The sequence below is a fragment of the Suricata suricatta genome, chromosome 2 (genome assembly GCF_006229205.1).
Source record: "Suricata suricatta isolate VVHF042 chromosome 2, meerkat_22Aug2017_6uvM2_HiC, whole genome shotgun sequence".
NCBI lineage: Eukaryota > Metazoa > Chordata > Mammalia > Carnivora > Herpestidae > Suricata > Suricata suricatta.
This window is the reverse complement of record NC_043701.1, coordinates 77,398,235-77,415,624: the sequence shown is the minus strand read 5'-3', so window position 1 is coordinate 77,415,624 and position 17,390 is coordinate 77,398,235. Positions and strand designations below refer to the sequence as shown.

At 37.8% G+C, this 17,390-nt stretch overlaps 1 protein-coding gene across 6 annotated transcripts in view; it reads right to left on the bottom strand.

Annotated features, from left to right (window-relative positions):
- Nucleotides 1-17,390, bottom strand: part of CDK14 (cyclin dependent kinase 14) — a 583,363-nt gene that overhangs the window by 173,624 nt on the left and 392,349 nt on the right. For all 6 annotated transcript variants that reach the window (XM_029928660.1, XM_029928676.1, XM_029928646.1 and 3 more), the window contains one exon: nt 15,249-15,342. In XM_029928660.1, the coding sequence (XP_029784520.1) occupies nt 15,249-15,342 (94 nt within the window). The remainder of the gene's footprint in view (nt 1-15,248; nt 15,343-17,390) is intronic.

Genomic DNA, 17,390 nt, shown 5'->3' with positions numbered 1-17,390 from the left:
TTTCTAGTATTGAGGAGGGGTCATATTTAGACATTAGACACAGGAGAAGAGGAACTCCTGGAAGGTGTGAAGGAAGTCTGCAGCATGGGTCGTGTCCCCAAACCAATTCTTGCATCTTTCCCAGGGGTTGATTAGCATGAAAGGCAAAGTATGTCCGAAGTGACATTTCATCTTGTCCTGGAGAAGAATATATTCCCAGAGATGCAAGTTTGCTGACAATTTTGATATCTAGAGTTATTAAAAATGAGCAGAAGACTTATATCAAGCACTATAATAAGAAAAAATTCCTTGAATAGTACATTTAAAATAGATAGTTCTCAATAGTTCTCCAATACAACTAAACTCACAAAGAAATTTTAGGAGGGATACAAAAATGTCACAGCCTACACATTACACAGAAAACATGACTGTTATCGCCAAAAGAGATGAGTGAGACAAAGGACAAATTCAGCTGCAAGGTTAGATAACCTGTTAATGTGACTCAGTATAAAATTTTTCTCTCGGGGATTTGCTCCAATGTCTTGAGTAGATTATTTTATAAGATAAATTTTAATCAAACAGCCATTGCTTTGCACCAAGATATATGATAATGAGACATGAGATCAATTTAGGATAGAATGCTTTGAGGTTTTAGAAAAATTGTTTTTTCCTTGTAGGGAGTTGGGCAGGAGATGATACAAGGTCAGATTTTAAATGAACCCATGCCTCACAGAAAGATTAATGGCGGGGACAGATTTATCTTTGTGGGTAAAGTCTTCTAAGGCATAAGAAAAGGTAAGTTGCAAGATGAGGGACAGAAACAGCAGATTAATCAAGTAATCCAGCCAGACAGAAGTTATAGTGCCAGTATATGATGATTACAACGTTTTCTTTGCTTGTTTTCACATGCTAATAAAAGTCATCTAATATTCTTTGATTTTTTTTTGGATGTTTATTTTTGAGAGAGACAGAGTGTGAGTAGGGGAGGGTCTGAGAGAGAGGGAGACATAGAATCTGAAGCAGGCTCCAGGTTTTGAGCTGTCAGCACAGTGTGTGATGTGAGGCTTGAACTCATAGACCATGAGATCATGACCTGAGCCGAAGATGGATGCTTACCTGACTGAGCCACCCAGGCGCCCTAATCATCTAATATTCTTAATATAACACCATGTGAGAGAAACTCCCAAATATACATGTTACATGGGCAGGTCCCTTGAGGGCCGTATCAAAAGTACTCCTATAAGAAACATAGACTCAGTCTGACTGAATAGTGTGATTACTACATTCTGGATAGGGTGTCTGCACTAACAAGGTTTTAAGGTTGTCCTATCAGCCCAGAAAACTTAAAACATTCATAATGTTTCAAAGCAGGACATGTACCTTAAAAATTTTTTTGTTTGTTTGTTTGTTTGTTTATTTATTTTGAGAGAGAGAGACAGAGTGTGAGTGGAGAAGGGGCAGAGAGGGAGACACAGAATCCGAAGCAGTCTCCAGGCTCTGAGCTGTCAGCACAGAGTCCAACGCGGGGCTCGAACTCACAGACTATGAGATCATGACCTGAGTCGAAGTTGGATGCTTAACCAACTGAGGCACCCAGACTCCCCAGGAGATGTACCTTTTAGAGTGGGTAGTCTTAACCAAGAGGATTCATCAACCAAGGCCTTCTTGTTTGTTAGAATGCACATGGTCCCATCCTCAGAGACTGATTTGGAAGGCCCGGAGTGAGACCCAAATAATGAATATATAGGAAATGATTCCCAAGTCACACACACTCTAACACACACTCCTGGTTATGAATCAGAGAAAAAAACAACCAAACAACAAATACAACACAAAAAAGTATTTTTGTGGAAGAGTCAGCAGATTTAGAATTTGAGCTCAGTTCTGGTACTTACAAACATGTCTTCTTAGAAAAGTTCATATAATCTTTGAAGATAATTCCCTTGGCTATAAAACTAGACTTTCTTGGTCATGGGACCAAAGGAGATGTAGTAGTTATATATTGCTGTAGAACAAGTGGCTCCAAAACTTAGGGGCTTTAAGTAACAAACATTTATTATCTCACAGTTTCTTCTGGTCAGGAACCTAGGCCCACCTTAACTAGATACCTCTGGCTCAGGGTCTCTCACAAGGTACCAAAATAGTATTACCTATGGCTGTGTCCTCACAGCCATGAAAGCTCAACTAGGGGAAGATCTACTTCCAAGCTCCCTCACAGAACACTGCAAACTATTACGAACCCTTTGGTCTTCACTGGGTGCCAGCTGGAAACATCAGTTTTGTGACTAGTGAGTTCCTCCACAGAACAACCTACAGCATGTGGGCAGGCTCCCCTCAGAGTCTGCCAATGATGAGGATGTGGAGAAAGGAGAACACTCTTATACTGTTGGTGGGAATGCAAACTGGTACAGTCACTGTGGAAAACAGGATGGAAGTTCCTCAGAAAGTTAGAAATAAAACTACCCTATAACCCTGCAATTGCTCTACTATACCCAAAGGATACAAAAATACTGATTCAAAGGGGCACATGCACCCCAATGTTTACAGCAACATTACCAACGTATGAAAAGAGCCCAAATGTCAATCTGTTGATGAATGGATAAAGATGTGTATATCACACATACCCACACGTGTACACACAATAGAATAGTATTCTATCATCAAAAAGAATAAAATCTTTCCATTTGCCACAACATAGATGGAACTAGAGTGTATTATGTTAAGCAAAATAATTTAGTTAGAGAAAGATAAACCACATGATTCTACTCATATATGGAATTTAAGAAACAAACAGATGAACATAGGAGAAGGGGAAAAAAAGAGGGAAGCAAACCATAAGAGACACTTAGCTACAGAGAACAAATTGAGGGTTAATGGAGGGAGGTGGGTGGGAGATGGGCTAAGTGGGTGCTGGGTATTAAGGAGGGCACTTGTGATGAGCACTGGGTATGATACGTAAGTGATGAAGCACTGAGTTCTACACCTAAAACCAAATTTACCACATATGTTAACTAACTAGAATTTAAATAAGAATTTGAAATTCAGGGAAAAAAAAGAGTAGTCAGTCAGTAAGACAGTAAGAGAGCAAAGAAAGTAGTAATCTTTTTGTAACTAATAGCACTCAAATATCCCATCACTTTTGCTGCAGTCCATTAGAAGCAAATCTCTGGGTCCAGCTGACACTCAAGGGGAAAGGATTACACAAGGGCCTAAATACCAGGAGGTGGAGAACACCCAGCCTACCACAAGAGATAACATAGGTGACATTCTGAAGAAAAGACTTACATATCGAAGCATACTGCAAACAGGAAAAATAATTATCATGCAATTTGAATTATAAAAATCTACTTTATGGATAACATTCTGAGGATTTGCTAAGAAGTGTCACCACCCCCTCTCTTGTCCTCAGATATGTCACACTATGGCATCTTTTTCACCATCATTTTTAGTCTGACACATCTGTAAACCTGTTAGTCAAATAAGGAGGAAAAGGAGGGTGAGCAAATGAGGGCCCTCATGACCTGCCAAGTAACACCCTGTGACAATTCACGCTTTCATATTTATCACAGAAAGCAGTACTGTAATGGCTATAAGGAGCATGGGGTAGGAGGGAAAGGACCAAAAAAAAAAAAAAAAAAAAATCTAGGAGCTTGATTAAATTGTTTCCCAGATTGTTTTCCTACAAAGCTGTTTATCAGCCTGACTTGGTGATATGCCCTAATGAAAATTTATGTGACCAGTGTTGCAGTTTTAAACCATGGCCCCAGCATTCTTGACACTCTTCCCATCTAGAACTGGCGTCTATGTCCCCTCCCTGTGACTCTGGGGGTGGGTGGAACTCTGACTGCTCTGATGGACAGAGAGGCATTGTGTGACTTCCGAGGTTAGGAGAAACCATGCAGTTTCAATCTGGTCCTCTTAGGACAGCCACTCTTGGAACCCAACTCATACCGGGAGGAAGTTCACGTGGAGAGAATCCATGTAGGACCTCAAGACTCTATAAAGAAAGACATTTAGTCAATCCCCAACTGCTCTGGCTTCTGTTTCTGCTCCAGTCACCATCTGTCTGCACCGATATGAGAGACCCCAAGTCCAGAACTGCCCAGACTATCCCTTACTGAATTCCTGACCCTAAAACTATGAGAAATAATTAACAAAAAGATTTTTGTTGATTTAACCCAAATTTTTGAGCTGGTTACATGGATAAGAGATAACTGCAGTAGTCAGTGAGTAGTCCTATACTGACAATAAAATAATAGATAACAAAACAGTAACATAAAACAGGGATATATTAGGTTCAAACATTTCTAAGACATTTAAGAGTGTTAGACCGCAGATGTGTACCTCCAGAAAAGTCTTTGGTAAAGACAACTACAATTGGAAAATATTTAAAGGTGGATGGATATGCTTAAAAGCAATCTTGTGTTAACAGGAAAGTAAACTGGTACAAATCAGAGGAACTAGAAATATAGCATTTTTATTTCTATAATAATATCTCAAATCGACAACTGACAAATATTGTCAGTAACTACCTTCTTCTCTTGTTAATGCCAGTTACAAACCATTTGGCGTTACACCAACACTGCGAATACTACCCATTCCCTTCAACATCTACCCTCCGATATGCATGTCACTGTTGGCCACACCCCTCCCTTCATTTCTGAATCATGTAGATCATGATACCTTTACATTCCTTTTTTACTCCTCTACAATTTTACTTAAATCTTCCTCCCTTTCTTATCTTTCAACAAAACTTTTCATCCACATTGTCAAGTCGTCCTCTCTGCCACCCATCTGCTCTTGCCTATTCAAATACTTTGATCCATCAAATGTGCTTTCTAATATCTTTGGGATCCTTTACCTTACAAAATCGCAGTCTTTATTGTTTTAAAAATATTTATGACATATTATAAAATTTATAAGTCTTGATTTTAAAATGCTCTTAGGGTGACATCTAATCACCTTCCCTCCCCCACTTCTCAAAGAAGTGGTCTATACTCAAGTGTTTCCAATTTTCACTCATTCTTTAAGCTCACTGTAATCTGACTTCAAATATTCAACACTGTTGACTCTATTCTCTTAGAAGGTATAAGCCAGTGGACTCTTCTGTACCATCCTCCACTAACCTCACTGCAGTATTTGATGCAGTTGATACATCTTTCCTTCTTGAAATTCCTCTATTTTTGTCTTCTGAAAAGGAAAAAAAAAGTGCTTTCTGGCTCTCTGCATCCTCTAGATACTCCTTCTCTCTTCCCTCCTTTATACTATCATCTACTCTCCAAAACAGGAACATCTCCCACGTATCTTCTATCTGTACCACTCTCTCCAGTGAACGAAATCAGGAAGCTCAAATCCCTAGCTCCAGCTTAACTCCAGCCTGAAACATACACAGAGATGTACTTCCAACTCACTTTCTTGATTCGTTCTGATGTCTGCATAGTAGCAGATACAGGAAGTTAATGCTTCACACAGGGAGGACTTCTCACAGAAAGAAATGCTTTATATGAAGGAGGTTGAAGTAACAAGAGCATCAGAAATCACGTCAATGCACTAGAAACAATGATACTTAATTCACCAAATTCAGGCTTGAGAACTCTGATTTTGATACTGCTATCATTAAGGAAACACCAGCTGATATTCCCTCCCCAGGGATGATCCCCCATATCTGCATGTCTTGTGTCTTCACTACCTTCACTTGATGCACAAGTATCACCTTCTGAGAGAGACCTTCCCAGAACACGGTATGTAAAGTAGCATCTCTCCTGCAACACTTATGAGACACACTATACATTTATTTGCTTATTATTTATCTTCTTTCATAGGAATACAGGTTAAGGAAAACAGGGACTCTATTTTTTGTACTGCTATCTCCCCAAACAGGGAAGAGCATGTAGCCCATAGGAAACACATAACAAATATTTGTTGAAATTAACAACTTTGTGAAAAAGTGAATGATTTAATATAAATATTCTCATTTTCCATTTATAGAAAGTTTGGAATGATAAAATGCAAATGCCAGAATACTCAAGGTAAAACGATATTTTTCACCAAGTGAGCTAATTCAAATTTCTACAAAATGGCCAAGTAATATTCAAATAAAAGTTTCTTTCCAAAAATTAATGGGAGTAGCTATTCTATGGCAGGTCATTCTATTGTCCTTGATTTCTCTTATGACAAATGACCCAACTGAAGTTTGCTACCAAAATTTCTATTAGCTTAACAATTAGCAAAGAACTTTCTTTTTACAAATGTCCATCGAATGTCCCACATATGAATCACTCAAGTGTTATATCTCAAACATCTTCATTTTCACCAGCTTTCTCTTTATCATTTTTCTTCCACATGGTCTCTTTTCATAGAACCTTGACCTGAGAGGATCTTAAGATATTGTTCATCTAGGCGTTTTCAACCTTTCTTTCAGCAGTGAGATGTATTTAAGACACAAAATATGACAGCAGAGACAAGAGTGGAGGGGCTGAAACTGTGCCTCCTTTGAGCCTACACCCCACCTTCCTCCTGAGACACTGAGGAGAATTATGTCTCCTTTGAAAACCATGGTCTAATTGAAACCAAATGTATTTTCTGTGTTGACTCTTACATTTCTTTGACAGGAAACACTTGTCCTCTGGTCTAAAAGCATTTAATGAGCAAGTACAATGTGTCAGATATCATACAGGCAATGGAAGGAACATGCTACGGGAACACAGACAGGAAGGACCCCTAATCCCACCCACTAGCTAAACAGACCAGAACTGATCTATAATTTCCCCAGAGGGGGTGAGTCCCCCCCGCCCACCCCGCTTTCTTATCCTTCACTTCTTTGTTATTTACTGGCTTTCATGTCATTGCACTGAGTCTCTCCTGGTGGAGCTCCCTGCCTGAGCCCCACTCCCACAAATCATGCACGTCTGTAAGGCTTAGGCAGTGCTCCACTGCATTTCCCCTTCCACCTTCTCATTATTCATGAACTAGTAGCATTTGGAACCCAACATCATCCGCCTTGGGTGAATGATCCCGTAAGCTTCATCCTTCTCCTGATTCTCTTCTGTGTGACATGTGGACATCCCCACCTGGGGTCCCTGCTGCCATACAAAGTCCAGTAACCTGAGCTGTTCTTCCCCTCCACAGGGACTCCTTTTCAACGTCTCCATTTGCACTTTGCTTCCCAAGCTTGAAGCTCTCAAGTTATCTTTGACTCCTTTCTCTTCTGTATCATTTATATCCAAGATGTATGTATCATAACCGTTTTGTAACAACATCCTTCTTTTTTTTCTTACTGGTTTCATTATTTTTATTTAAAAAATTTTAAATTGGTTATTTAAATTCAAGTGAGTTAACATACAGTGTAGTAATTATGTAACATCCAGCACTCCTACTGACTAGTGCCTTCCTTAATGCCCATCACCCATTTAGCCCATTCCCCACCCACCACCACCCTCCAGCAACCCTCAGTTTGTTCTCTGTATTTAAGAGTCTCTTATGGTTTGCCTCCCAGTTTTTACATTATTCTTCCTTACCTTCTCCGACATTCATCTATCTGTTTCTGAAATTCCACGAGTGAAGTCATATGATATTTGTCTTCCTGTGACTAACGTATTGTGCTTAGCATAATATACTCTAGTTCCATCTACACTGTTGCAAATGGCAAGATTTCATTCCTTTTGGTGGCCAAGTAGTATTTCATTGTATATATACACCATATCTTCTTTATCCGTTCATCAGCCAATGGACATTTGGGCTCTTTCCATAATTTGGCTATTGTTGACAGTGCTGCTGTAAACATTGGGGTGCATGTGCCCCTTCGAATCAGCATTTTTGTATCCTTTGGATAAGTACCTAGTAGTGCAATTGTTGGGTTGTACAATAGTTTTATTTTTAATTTTTTGAGAAACTTCCATACCATTACTAGACATGTCTTTGGAGGTCAGGGAAACAAAAGCAAAAATGAACTATCAGGACCTCATCAAGATAAGAAGCTTCTGCACAGCAAAGGAAACAGTCAATAAAACTAAAAGGTAACCGATGGAATGGGAGAAGATATTTGTAAATGACATACCAGATAAAGGGTTCATATACAAAATCTATGAAGAACTTATCAAGCTCAACACCCAAAAAACAAATAATCCCGTGAAAAAATGGGCAGAAGGCATGAATAGACACTTCTCCAAAGAAGACATCCAGATGGCTAACAGACACACAAAACGATGCTCAACATCACTTTTCATCAGAAAATACAAATCAAAACCACAATGATATACCATCTCACACCTGTCAAAATGGCTAAAATTAACAACACAGAAAACAACAGATGTTGGTGAGGATGCGGAAAAAGAGGAACACTTTTACACTGTTCCAGGGAATGCAACAATGTCCTTTTGATGTGACGTTCTGGAAGCTATTCAAATGTAGCCCCGCTGACAGTACTTTTGAGGTGACCAGGGACAGTATCTTACCACTGCCCATAGGCACAGTGCCTGGCACAGATTGGTGCCTAATAATCCTTGCTGAAAGAATAATTGAATAAGATAAAAATATGTGATGCTTAGTGTAGCATAAAAACTGCAAGCAAATTACTTAGTAATAAGGCAGTACGTTAGCACATTTGGGCACATTTATAAGATATTATAGTATAATTAAAATAATATTTTCAAATATATATTAATGGCTTGGAAACTGCACCCTATTTAATGTGAAAATAAAGAGAAGCTGGATACAAAACCCATAAATTTATTATTAACCCAATTGTGAAAACCTAGAAAGGAAAATAAAAAATGCTTAATACTGGCTATCTCTGGATGATGATTTTTATTTACTTTCATACTGTTTTTTAATTTTTCTAACTGCTTTAGTTTGTATAAACTTAACACTCTGAAAAAGATTTGCCTCCATGTAAATTACTACACCTATTGATAAAGCTTGAAACAAACATACAAATTAAAAGAAGCATTTGCTCCAGGGTGGAAGGTTTTATAATTTATCTCCTCTACTTTGCTTTTCTAAAATTGACTTTAAAATTATTACTTAATATTTTCAATATCCTCAGCCCCAACCTATATTGCTTACTTCTCTTCTTCTGTGTTTATACAGCTGAGTTGAATCATCATATCATACTATATTAATTTTCCTAAAATGCCATTTTAACATTATTACTCTGGTTAAAAAATATATTATCTTCTTCTTATTTCATCGATAAAATAGGATAAAAGCCCTCAATCTATCAAAGTCCATCCTGAACATCCAATCTCACCTTCCACCATACAGGACTCCTACTGTCCCCACTTCACTTTTGTACCATTGCCTGATGTCCCCTGTCTTACTTATTCCACTTCAAATCTTATCCTCTCTTCAGTGCTTGACAAAAACTTTCTTAGCAATTTTCTCTTTAAACACCCAAAGCCCTTATGCATAATCTTGTAATACCACGCATTTTTTTGGAATTAAGAAAGGCTAGATCTGTGAGACATTATTGAATCAGTTCAACTTCTCCCTTTAGAGATGGAGAAACTACAGTCCAATTAGGAAAGGTGGCTTATTCAGGGGTGGAAAACAACAATTTAGGATTTGAACCCTATATTTAACATTTTGAGTTCAGTATCTTACCTACCACAGGATCTGCCACTGTTGCTGGGTCTCCCTTCTGCTGACCAACTGCTCAGCAATTATGCATGACTTTATTCTTAAAGGTATGTCTTGCCTGCCCACCTCGATTGTAGTCAATTTCCCCATGGCAGACACAGCATCGAACACAATTCCTTTACATCTCCATTGTGTCCAGTAATGTGAAGCAAGTGCTGAAGAACTATGCCAGAAATGACCTCAAGCAAATCCAATAATGGTACCAATGATACAATCTGTGATCCCAACAGTCCATCCTAACAATGTAGCTCCTACATCTCTTCAGAAGGGAATAGCCATCAAAAGTAATAGTCACCAGTTTTCTCTTACTTTCTATATGACTGTTCTAGCCAGTCCTGAAATCACAGGGTTATTATTCTGGCTAGGATCCTGGGAACAGAGACAGGATGGGGAAACAAGGACTGGAACTGAATGTGAACACTACATTTCTGCAGTTAGTCCACTGCAAAACGCAGAGGCTTAAGGAAAAATGTGACTCAAAAGCCAGGCTGAGAAAAAGTTTTTAAAGTTGCAAGTGGCTCTTTTTACATACTCACACAGAACACACAGACACACACACACACACACACACACACACACACACACTTTTAAATTCTGAATGGCCTATATATGAGGAAGAGGAACATTTTAACAACTGTCCCAATCAAATAATGCACAACAGGTTAACAAACAACTGGTGGAGGAAATTCCATTGAAAGCCAGAAGACCTAGAAACCGGGAAAGGTCACATCCTCAGGGTTATCAACATCCAAAGGCAAGGTGGAGATCAAGGGTGGGTCCTCACAAAAACTCATGCCAGCTCTTGTCATGGCTGTTCTACATTGGGCCACAAGCCACACAAACCCAGAAGCATCTGCCAAAGGTCCCAGGCAGCTGTGAAGTATTCCCTGCCATTTGTTCAGCTGCTGTGAAGTGAGTGAGACGCATATTCCCAGGGTTCCACCAAGTGGATTTCTTTTTCAATTCAGAACAATGTGATTAGAATACAGATTTTTTTTATTAGTTCTGATTTTGTCACTCTGAATATAGATTTACCTGGATGAATACATCTACTGGTTATTTTTGCAGCTAATCAAGGTGAATAGAATACACCATGGCACACTAAAAAGTAGGTAATGCTGAGGAAATGAATATAAATCACTCTTTTCACCTAGCAGCAGAGTTACTGCTTAGAGAAGGAGGTGCCCATTCACCTTGCAATTCAAAATGTCTTGAATACAATTTGTCCAGCCTCCATCACTTCCCTTCTTTTCTTGCACATGAGCATCAGAATTTCAAGGAAAATGATTTAATGGTAAAATCTCAGAGCATAGCAAAGCCAGCTCACTAATATATACCAACATAGTTATTATGTTGAAGAAATAAATTCAATGGACTTGTTAAAAATGTGAACTCCTTTCCACCGAAAGAGGGAAAGAGAAAAACAAAAACAAAAAGAAAACCTTCGGAAGAAAAATATTAGGGCTTTACTGGCTGATCTTTGTTGTCTTTCATATTTGTTATAAAGACTCAGTGTGTGGGAGTTAATTTTATTAGTTATCTTGGGTAACAAGCTCTTAATTTTGTTCCTCAAAGTTATCAACCACCTTTCTATTCACAGTTCACAGACAAATGAATGGACTTAATCCCTGTATTAAAATACAAAACAAACCAAATAATCCCATGTTTCATGACTTCTCAAAGTTGATTATCTCCTTGGCCATGCTCTACCAGGGGCGATATATGCAACCGCCACTTTAGAAAAGAGTCTCTGGCAATTTATATGAGAAGCCTGTGAAAGTGGATTTAATTGCACTTTAATAGTAATTCTGATTCAGACCAGACATAAAAGGTCACCATGGAAAAGCATGTTTTTCCCAGTGATTCAACCATATTGGGTGAGAAATATTTCTTCTTCCTATGATTGCACAACTCCCGAGAGAGTCTGCTTGTTTCATGGACATATAGCTGGCTTTTACAAATTTAAACAATTTGGTACAGAAACTAAGCAGTTAAGATGATAACATTTACTGTCATAAGAAGTTTGTAGATTTCTTCTCCTTTTGGTCATGTCTGATTCTTCTGATTAAAACATAGTATCATTTAAGTCTAAAGCAGAAGTTTTACATAGATAATTATCTTTATCACCTAATTACCAAAGGGATATTTTACTTGTTACAAACATAACAAAAAAAACCCCTAGAATACATGAAGAAATTATTAGCATCAATCATGACATTTATCTGCATTTAAGGGTCTCTGCGCTCTAAAAAAGCAAATAGTAGATAATAATACCAATATCCCTATGGGAAATCTGCAATAACATTTCTTTGACTTATTAAAAGCCTAGTCATAGCTCTAAGGTCTCTGAATATCCATAAAATCAGGAAATAATTGCCATAAAATTTTTAAAAAATAGCAAAATTTGCAAATAGGAAGCAATCCAACAAGATAGCACCTATTGGAAATCACTGCATTATAAAAATAATATATAAAAATAAAAACTTTGACTAAGCTATAGCAATAAACTATGCTCTTATGAAACTCATTTTTTGGTTCTATTGCTATAGTGTACATCTCCATTTCCTTTTTTCTTCAAATCCATTCTGGGGTGGCTGTGTGGCTCAGTCGGTTAAGTGTCCGGCTTCGGCTCAGGTCGTGATCTCACTGTTTGTGGGTTTGAGCCCCGTGTTTGGCTCTGTGCTGCCAGCTCAGAACCTGGAACCTGTCTTTGGATTCTGTATCTCCTTCTCTCTCTGACCCTCCCTGCTCATGCTGTCTCCCTCTGTCTCTCAAAAATAAATAAAACACATTAAAAAAATCAAATCCATTCTGAAATAATGTATACTGACTCTCTTTTAAAGTTAACAAGGATATATAAGCATTACTCAATAATTATCAGAGAGTGAACAATTAGGTTGAATCTAAAGTTTAGGGAATTAATTTCAGAATATAATTAAGTGGTATTATTGTTATAGTTGAGCTTCAAATAAATTAAAAGGCTAAATGTTTGAAGATATATTTTAGCATAAAAATCTATATAATCAAGCCATGGCCCATTAAAATTCCCTCTCCTGCTATTTTCCTCAATGACACAAAAACAAACAAGTTTATTATATTTTTAAGAAAATAGTTCTGGAAAGTTCTTTAAAATACTTGAATGAAAATAAAAGCTTAAGTAGATAATAGGAAAAGAAAATATTTATAAAAACTTTATGCAATGGATCATAAAGTATTAATAAAGAAGTATAAGTTATTCTTAGATAGGAAAGCTCAATTTTATATATTTTCCTTCTAATATAATCTACAGGCTCCATACAATCTAGGTCAATTTAGTAAGAGATTTTCTTAGTGACAGAGAGAAGGAAGTGTTTCATGACTTTAGACAATGGGATCAAAGTGTAAGAATAGTCAATAAATTTATGAAAATTAAATGTTATTGAATTATGGACCATGAATTCCAAAAATTATTTTTAACTGAGAGGATCACTCTGCATGGATGTAACTGGCAGCACTGTATAAGAGTTAAAAATGGTTAACAAGTTATTAATATGGGGCTGATTAAGCAAGTAATGTTTCACCCACACAATGGAACAGTCCTTTCTCAATAAGAACGATAAATTTCTAGATTCACTTTTCAATGAAAGGTGTTAATTACATATTGTTAGTAAAAAAATAAAGTTATAAAAAGTATATAAATATGACTCAGTTTTTCTTAACATGTAGAAATAAAGAATACATATAAAAATACTACATGTGATTTTCTCTGCTTAATAGGACAAAGAGTAATTTTTCATCTTTTATACTTTCTGACCCTGGATATTTTCTGTACACAAATGTATTATTTTTATAATCATAAGACATTATTTAAGCATTCTGTGTGGGAATTTATGGATTAAAAAATAATTAATATTAAAAGGAAAGTGGATACAGAGAGCTTTTGGGAGAAGAAATCTATGGCAATACTTGGAAGAAGGTTTCTATATTAGAGACTCTGATATTTGTCCAACTGCTATGACTTACAGGATCACCTGAGATATGGGATACAGTATGGAGGATTCACATGTGCTTTGATTTCCCAGTTTCCATTGCTCATTATTTGTATTTATTTTACTAATGAGGTCAAGGTGAACACAGTACTGATGGGGGTCTCAGTTCATACCACTACACCTTCCTGGGTCCTTATGCTTAATATGAAAGTTATACTGTAGTGCTGAATTCTCATAACTAAAATGAATGTTAATACAATACGTACATCTCTTGATATGGTCCATACTAAAATTTGCACCAGTGAGTTCATACAGGAGTTTTATTAAAGAAGGGAAGGTATGATAATGTGATTGAGTGCCAGAATGCATATAGCTTGAATTCTTCTAGCAAAGACCTTAATTTGCCTAGCTCTGATTCCATGTTTTAAATAATAGGTTTATATGGATATTAGCCAATGTGGAAGTTCTACTGAATAAAAAACATTCAGGACAAAAATGATTCAATAAAAATAATAATTTATGGGGTATTAGCTATGTGCCAGGTATAGCTCTAAAAGCATTTTATGTGTATAAATCAAGTATTCCTCAAAACAACCTATGAGGTGGGTGCTATTATTAGCCTTCATCTCTCCCAAGGAAACTAAAGCTCAGATAGCATTGTCCCTTGCCCAAGATGATAAACCCAGATCATTTGGCACCAGAATACATTTTATTTTCTCTTTTTGCAGATTTTTAACAATTTAAATGCTTTCCATTTGAGAATAGTTTTAGATTTATAGGAAAATGGTGAAAAATGGTACAGAGAATTCCTGTATATCCCTCAGTTTCCTCTATTGTTACAAACCTTAAATTAAATGGTGCATTTGTCACAACTAAGTGTATGTTGAGGTACCCGACTTTCACTAGTTTTCCCTACTGTTCTTTCTCTCTTCCAGGAGTCCATTCAGGACACCACCTGACACTGAGTTGTCTTCCCTAGTCTCCTCTGGGCTATGACAATTTCTCAGACTTCCCTTGTTTTTGATGACCTTGACAGTGTTGAAGACTACCAGTCAGGTATGGTGTAGCATGTCCCTCAATTCGGGTTTGTGTGATGTGCTTTTCGGGGTTAGCCTGGAATTACTGTTTTGAGAGGAAGGCTGCAGAGCTGAAGTGGCATTCTCAGCACATTATATCAAAGGTATGTGCTATAGCATGACTAATTTTTGACGATGCTAGCCTTGAAGACCTGGCTAAGGTAATTTGCCAGTTCTCCATTTTAGTTACTCCTCTTTTTCCATGCTCTGTTTGACAGAAAAAAGTTATCAATCAAGCCCACACTGAAGCGAGAGGGATGGGAGGGAGCTAAGCTCCACCCACTTAAGGGGGGGCATCTACGTAAATTGGTGAAGTTCTTCTGCCAGAGCCCTCATTTTTAACCCACTATTCTCTGTTATGGCCGACATCCTATTGTTTCCTACCATTTTGGCATATTATTCAGGTGCAGTAGTTTAAAAACACAATTCTTAACTAATTTCCTGCTTTTTCAAAGCAACAATAAAGTAGAATTAAGTGTGACAACCAATAAACTGGTTTAAAATTATTTCCCACTACCACTGGACAATCTGTCATGACGAGATGAATTAAAAACCATTTTTTCTCAGAAGCACTCTGTAAAGAACTTACCAGAAATATTCGTTCAAGTTGATCCTGAATGTCTTTCATTCCTGGAAAAGCAGCAACTCCTTGGATCATTTCAACAAAGATGCAGCCGACACCCCTAAAGAGAGAAGAAAGAATTGTACAAAAACTCCAACATATTCTGGAAAATTAAATCTTGGAGTAGAACATTTATTCCAGGAGAAACAATAAAAAATAACATTCTTTTTTAAAATATAATTTACTGTGAAATTGGCTAACATACAGTGTATAAAGTGCATTCTTGGTTTTGGGGATAGATTCCCACGATTCATCGCTCACCCAGTGCTCATCCCAACAGCTGCCGTCTTCAATGCCCATCACCCATTTTCCCCTCCCCGCCCAATCAACCCTCAGTTTGTTCTCTGTATTTAAGAGTCTCTTATGCCTTATGCCTCTCTGCCTCCCTCCCTACCTGTTTGTAAATACTCTTCCCCTTCCCTTCCTCATGGTTTCTGTTAAGTTTCTCAAGTTCCACATATGGGTGAAAACACGATATCGGTCTTTCTCTGACTGACTTATTTCACTTAGCATAATAACCTCCAGTTCTATCCATGTTGCTGCTAATGGCAGCAGGATTTCACTCTTTCTCATTTCAACAATAGCCAAATTATGGAAAGAGCCTAAATGTCTATCAACTGACGAATGGGTATGGAAGACGTGGTTTATATACACAATGGAGGAACATTCTTCATGAGTACCAAGGGCTGCAACACATCCATCTAGATCCTACACGTTTCCTTTCCCTCCCTGACTACTGCCCTGAAAGGTCTCTGGTCTCTAAAGAGATGCAACTACCCTGGGCTCAGACAATCATGGCAACCAGTAAAATATAATGCTCAGTGGCTCCACCTTATAGGAAACTGTCAACAAACTCCTTAGCCTGATATAGAAAGCCTCTGCAGTCATTTTCAAATAACTTTTCCAACCCCATTCCACGAATTCATAATATACTATCCTCTTGAGCTGTCCAAGGGTTCTCTAACCTCTTTTTGCATCAAAATCATCTGGGGGGAACTTTCAAAAACTGCAAATGATCAAAACACAACCCGTAGAGATCCTGTTTCAATCAGTCTAGGTTGGATTCCCGGAGCGTTGACGCAGGCTGCTCGATCGCTGAGCTGGACTGACTTGCTCATGGGCCACGTATAAACCTGCACGCTTGACCCAAACTGCTTCACTACCCACAACTCCCTCCTAATTCATTTATCTGCTCTTAACATATAAATCCAATCCAATTTCTATAAATCTAATTTAAATGTGAAAGACACAAGGGTTTGGTCACAAAGCTTACAATTACAACTGTCATAAAATGCAGTAAGTTCAAACTCACATCTGAGATTAGTTACCAGGTAAGATGATATATGAAACACCCACCCATGCTCATATATCCTTTAGCTCTTTTGAACTCAAAATTTCCAAATTTAATTTATGCTGCAGATATGATTTCTCCACCACAAATCAAAATAAGATTTTAAGCAGAACTGAAGATTCTTTGTAATTATGATTATGGAGGGACAACTTTTTTAAATTTTAATAGTTTATTACCAAATTGGTTTTTATATAACACCCAGTGCTCTTCCCTGCAAGTGCCCCCTCCACGACAACCACCCCTTACCCCTCCCCTCCCCCTTCAGCCCTCAGTTTGTTCTCAGCATTCAAAAGTCTCTCATGATTTGCCTCACTCAACCGGTCAGAGCAGTTAAAATGAACAAATCAAGAGACTATAGATGCTGGCGAGGATGAGGAGAAACGGGCACCCTCCTACACTATTGGTGGGAGTGTAAACTGGAGCAGCCGCTCTGGAAAACAGTGTGGAGATTCCTCAAAAAAATAACAATAAGTTCATTTATTTTGAGAGGGAGAGTTAAAGCATGGGTGGTGGGGAGACAGAGAAAGAGAGAGAGGGACCGAGAGAATCCCAAGCAGGCTCCATGGTATTAGCAAAGAGCCTGATGCAGGGCTCAATCTCACAAACTGTGAGATCATGACCTGAGCCAAAATCAAGAGTTGGATGCTTAACCGACTGAGCCACCCAGGTGCTCCTTGAAAGACAACTTTTTAAGGTTGAAGGTCAAAAAATTTCAGTTCTTAATTTGAAAAAGAATACAATATTATGAATAAAAAATT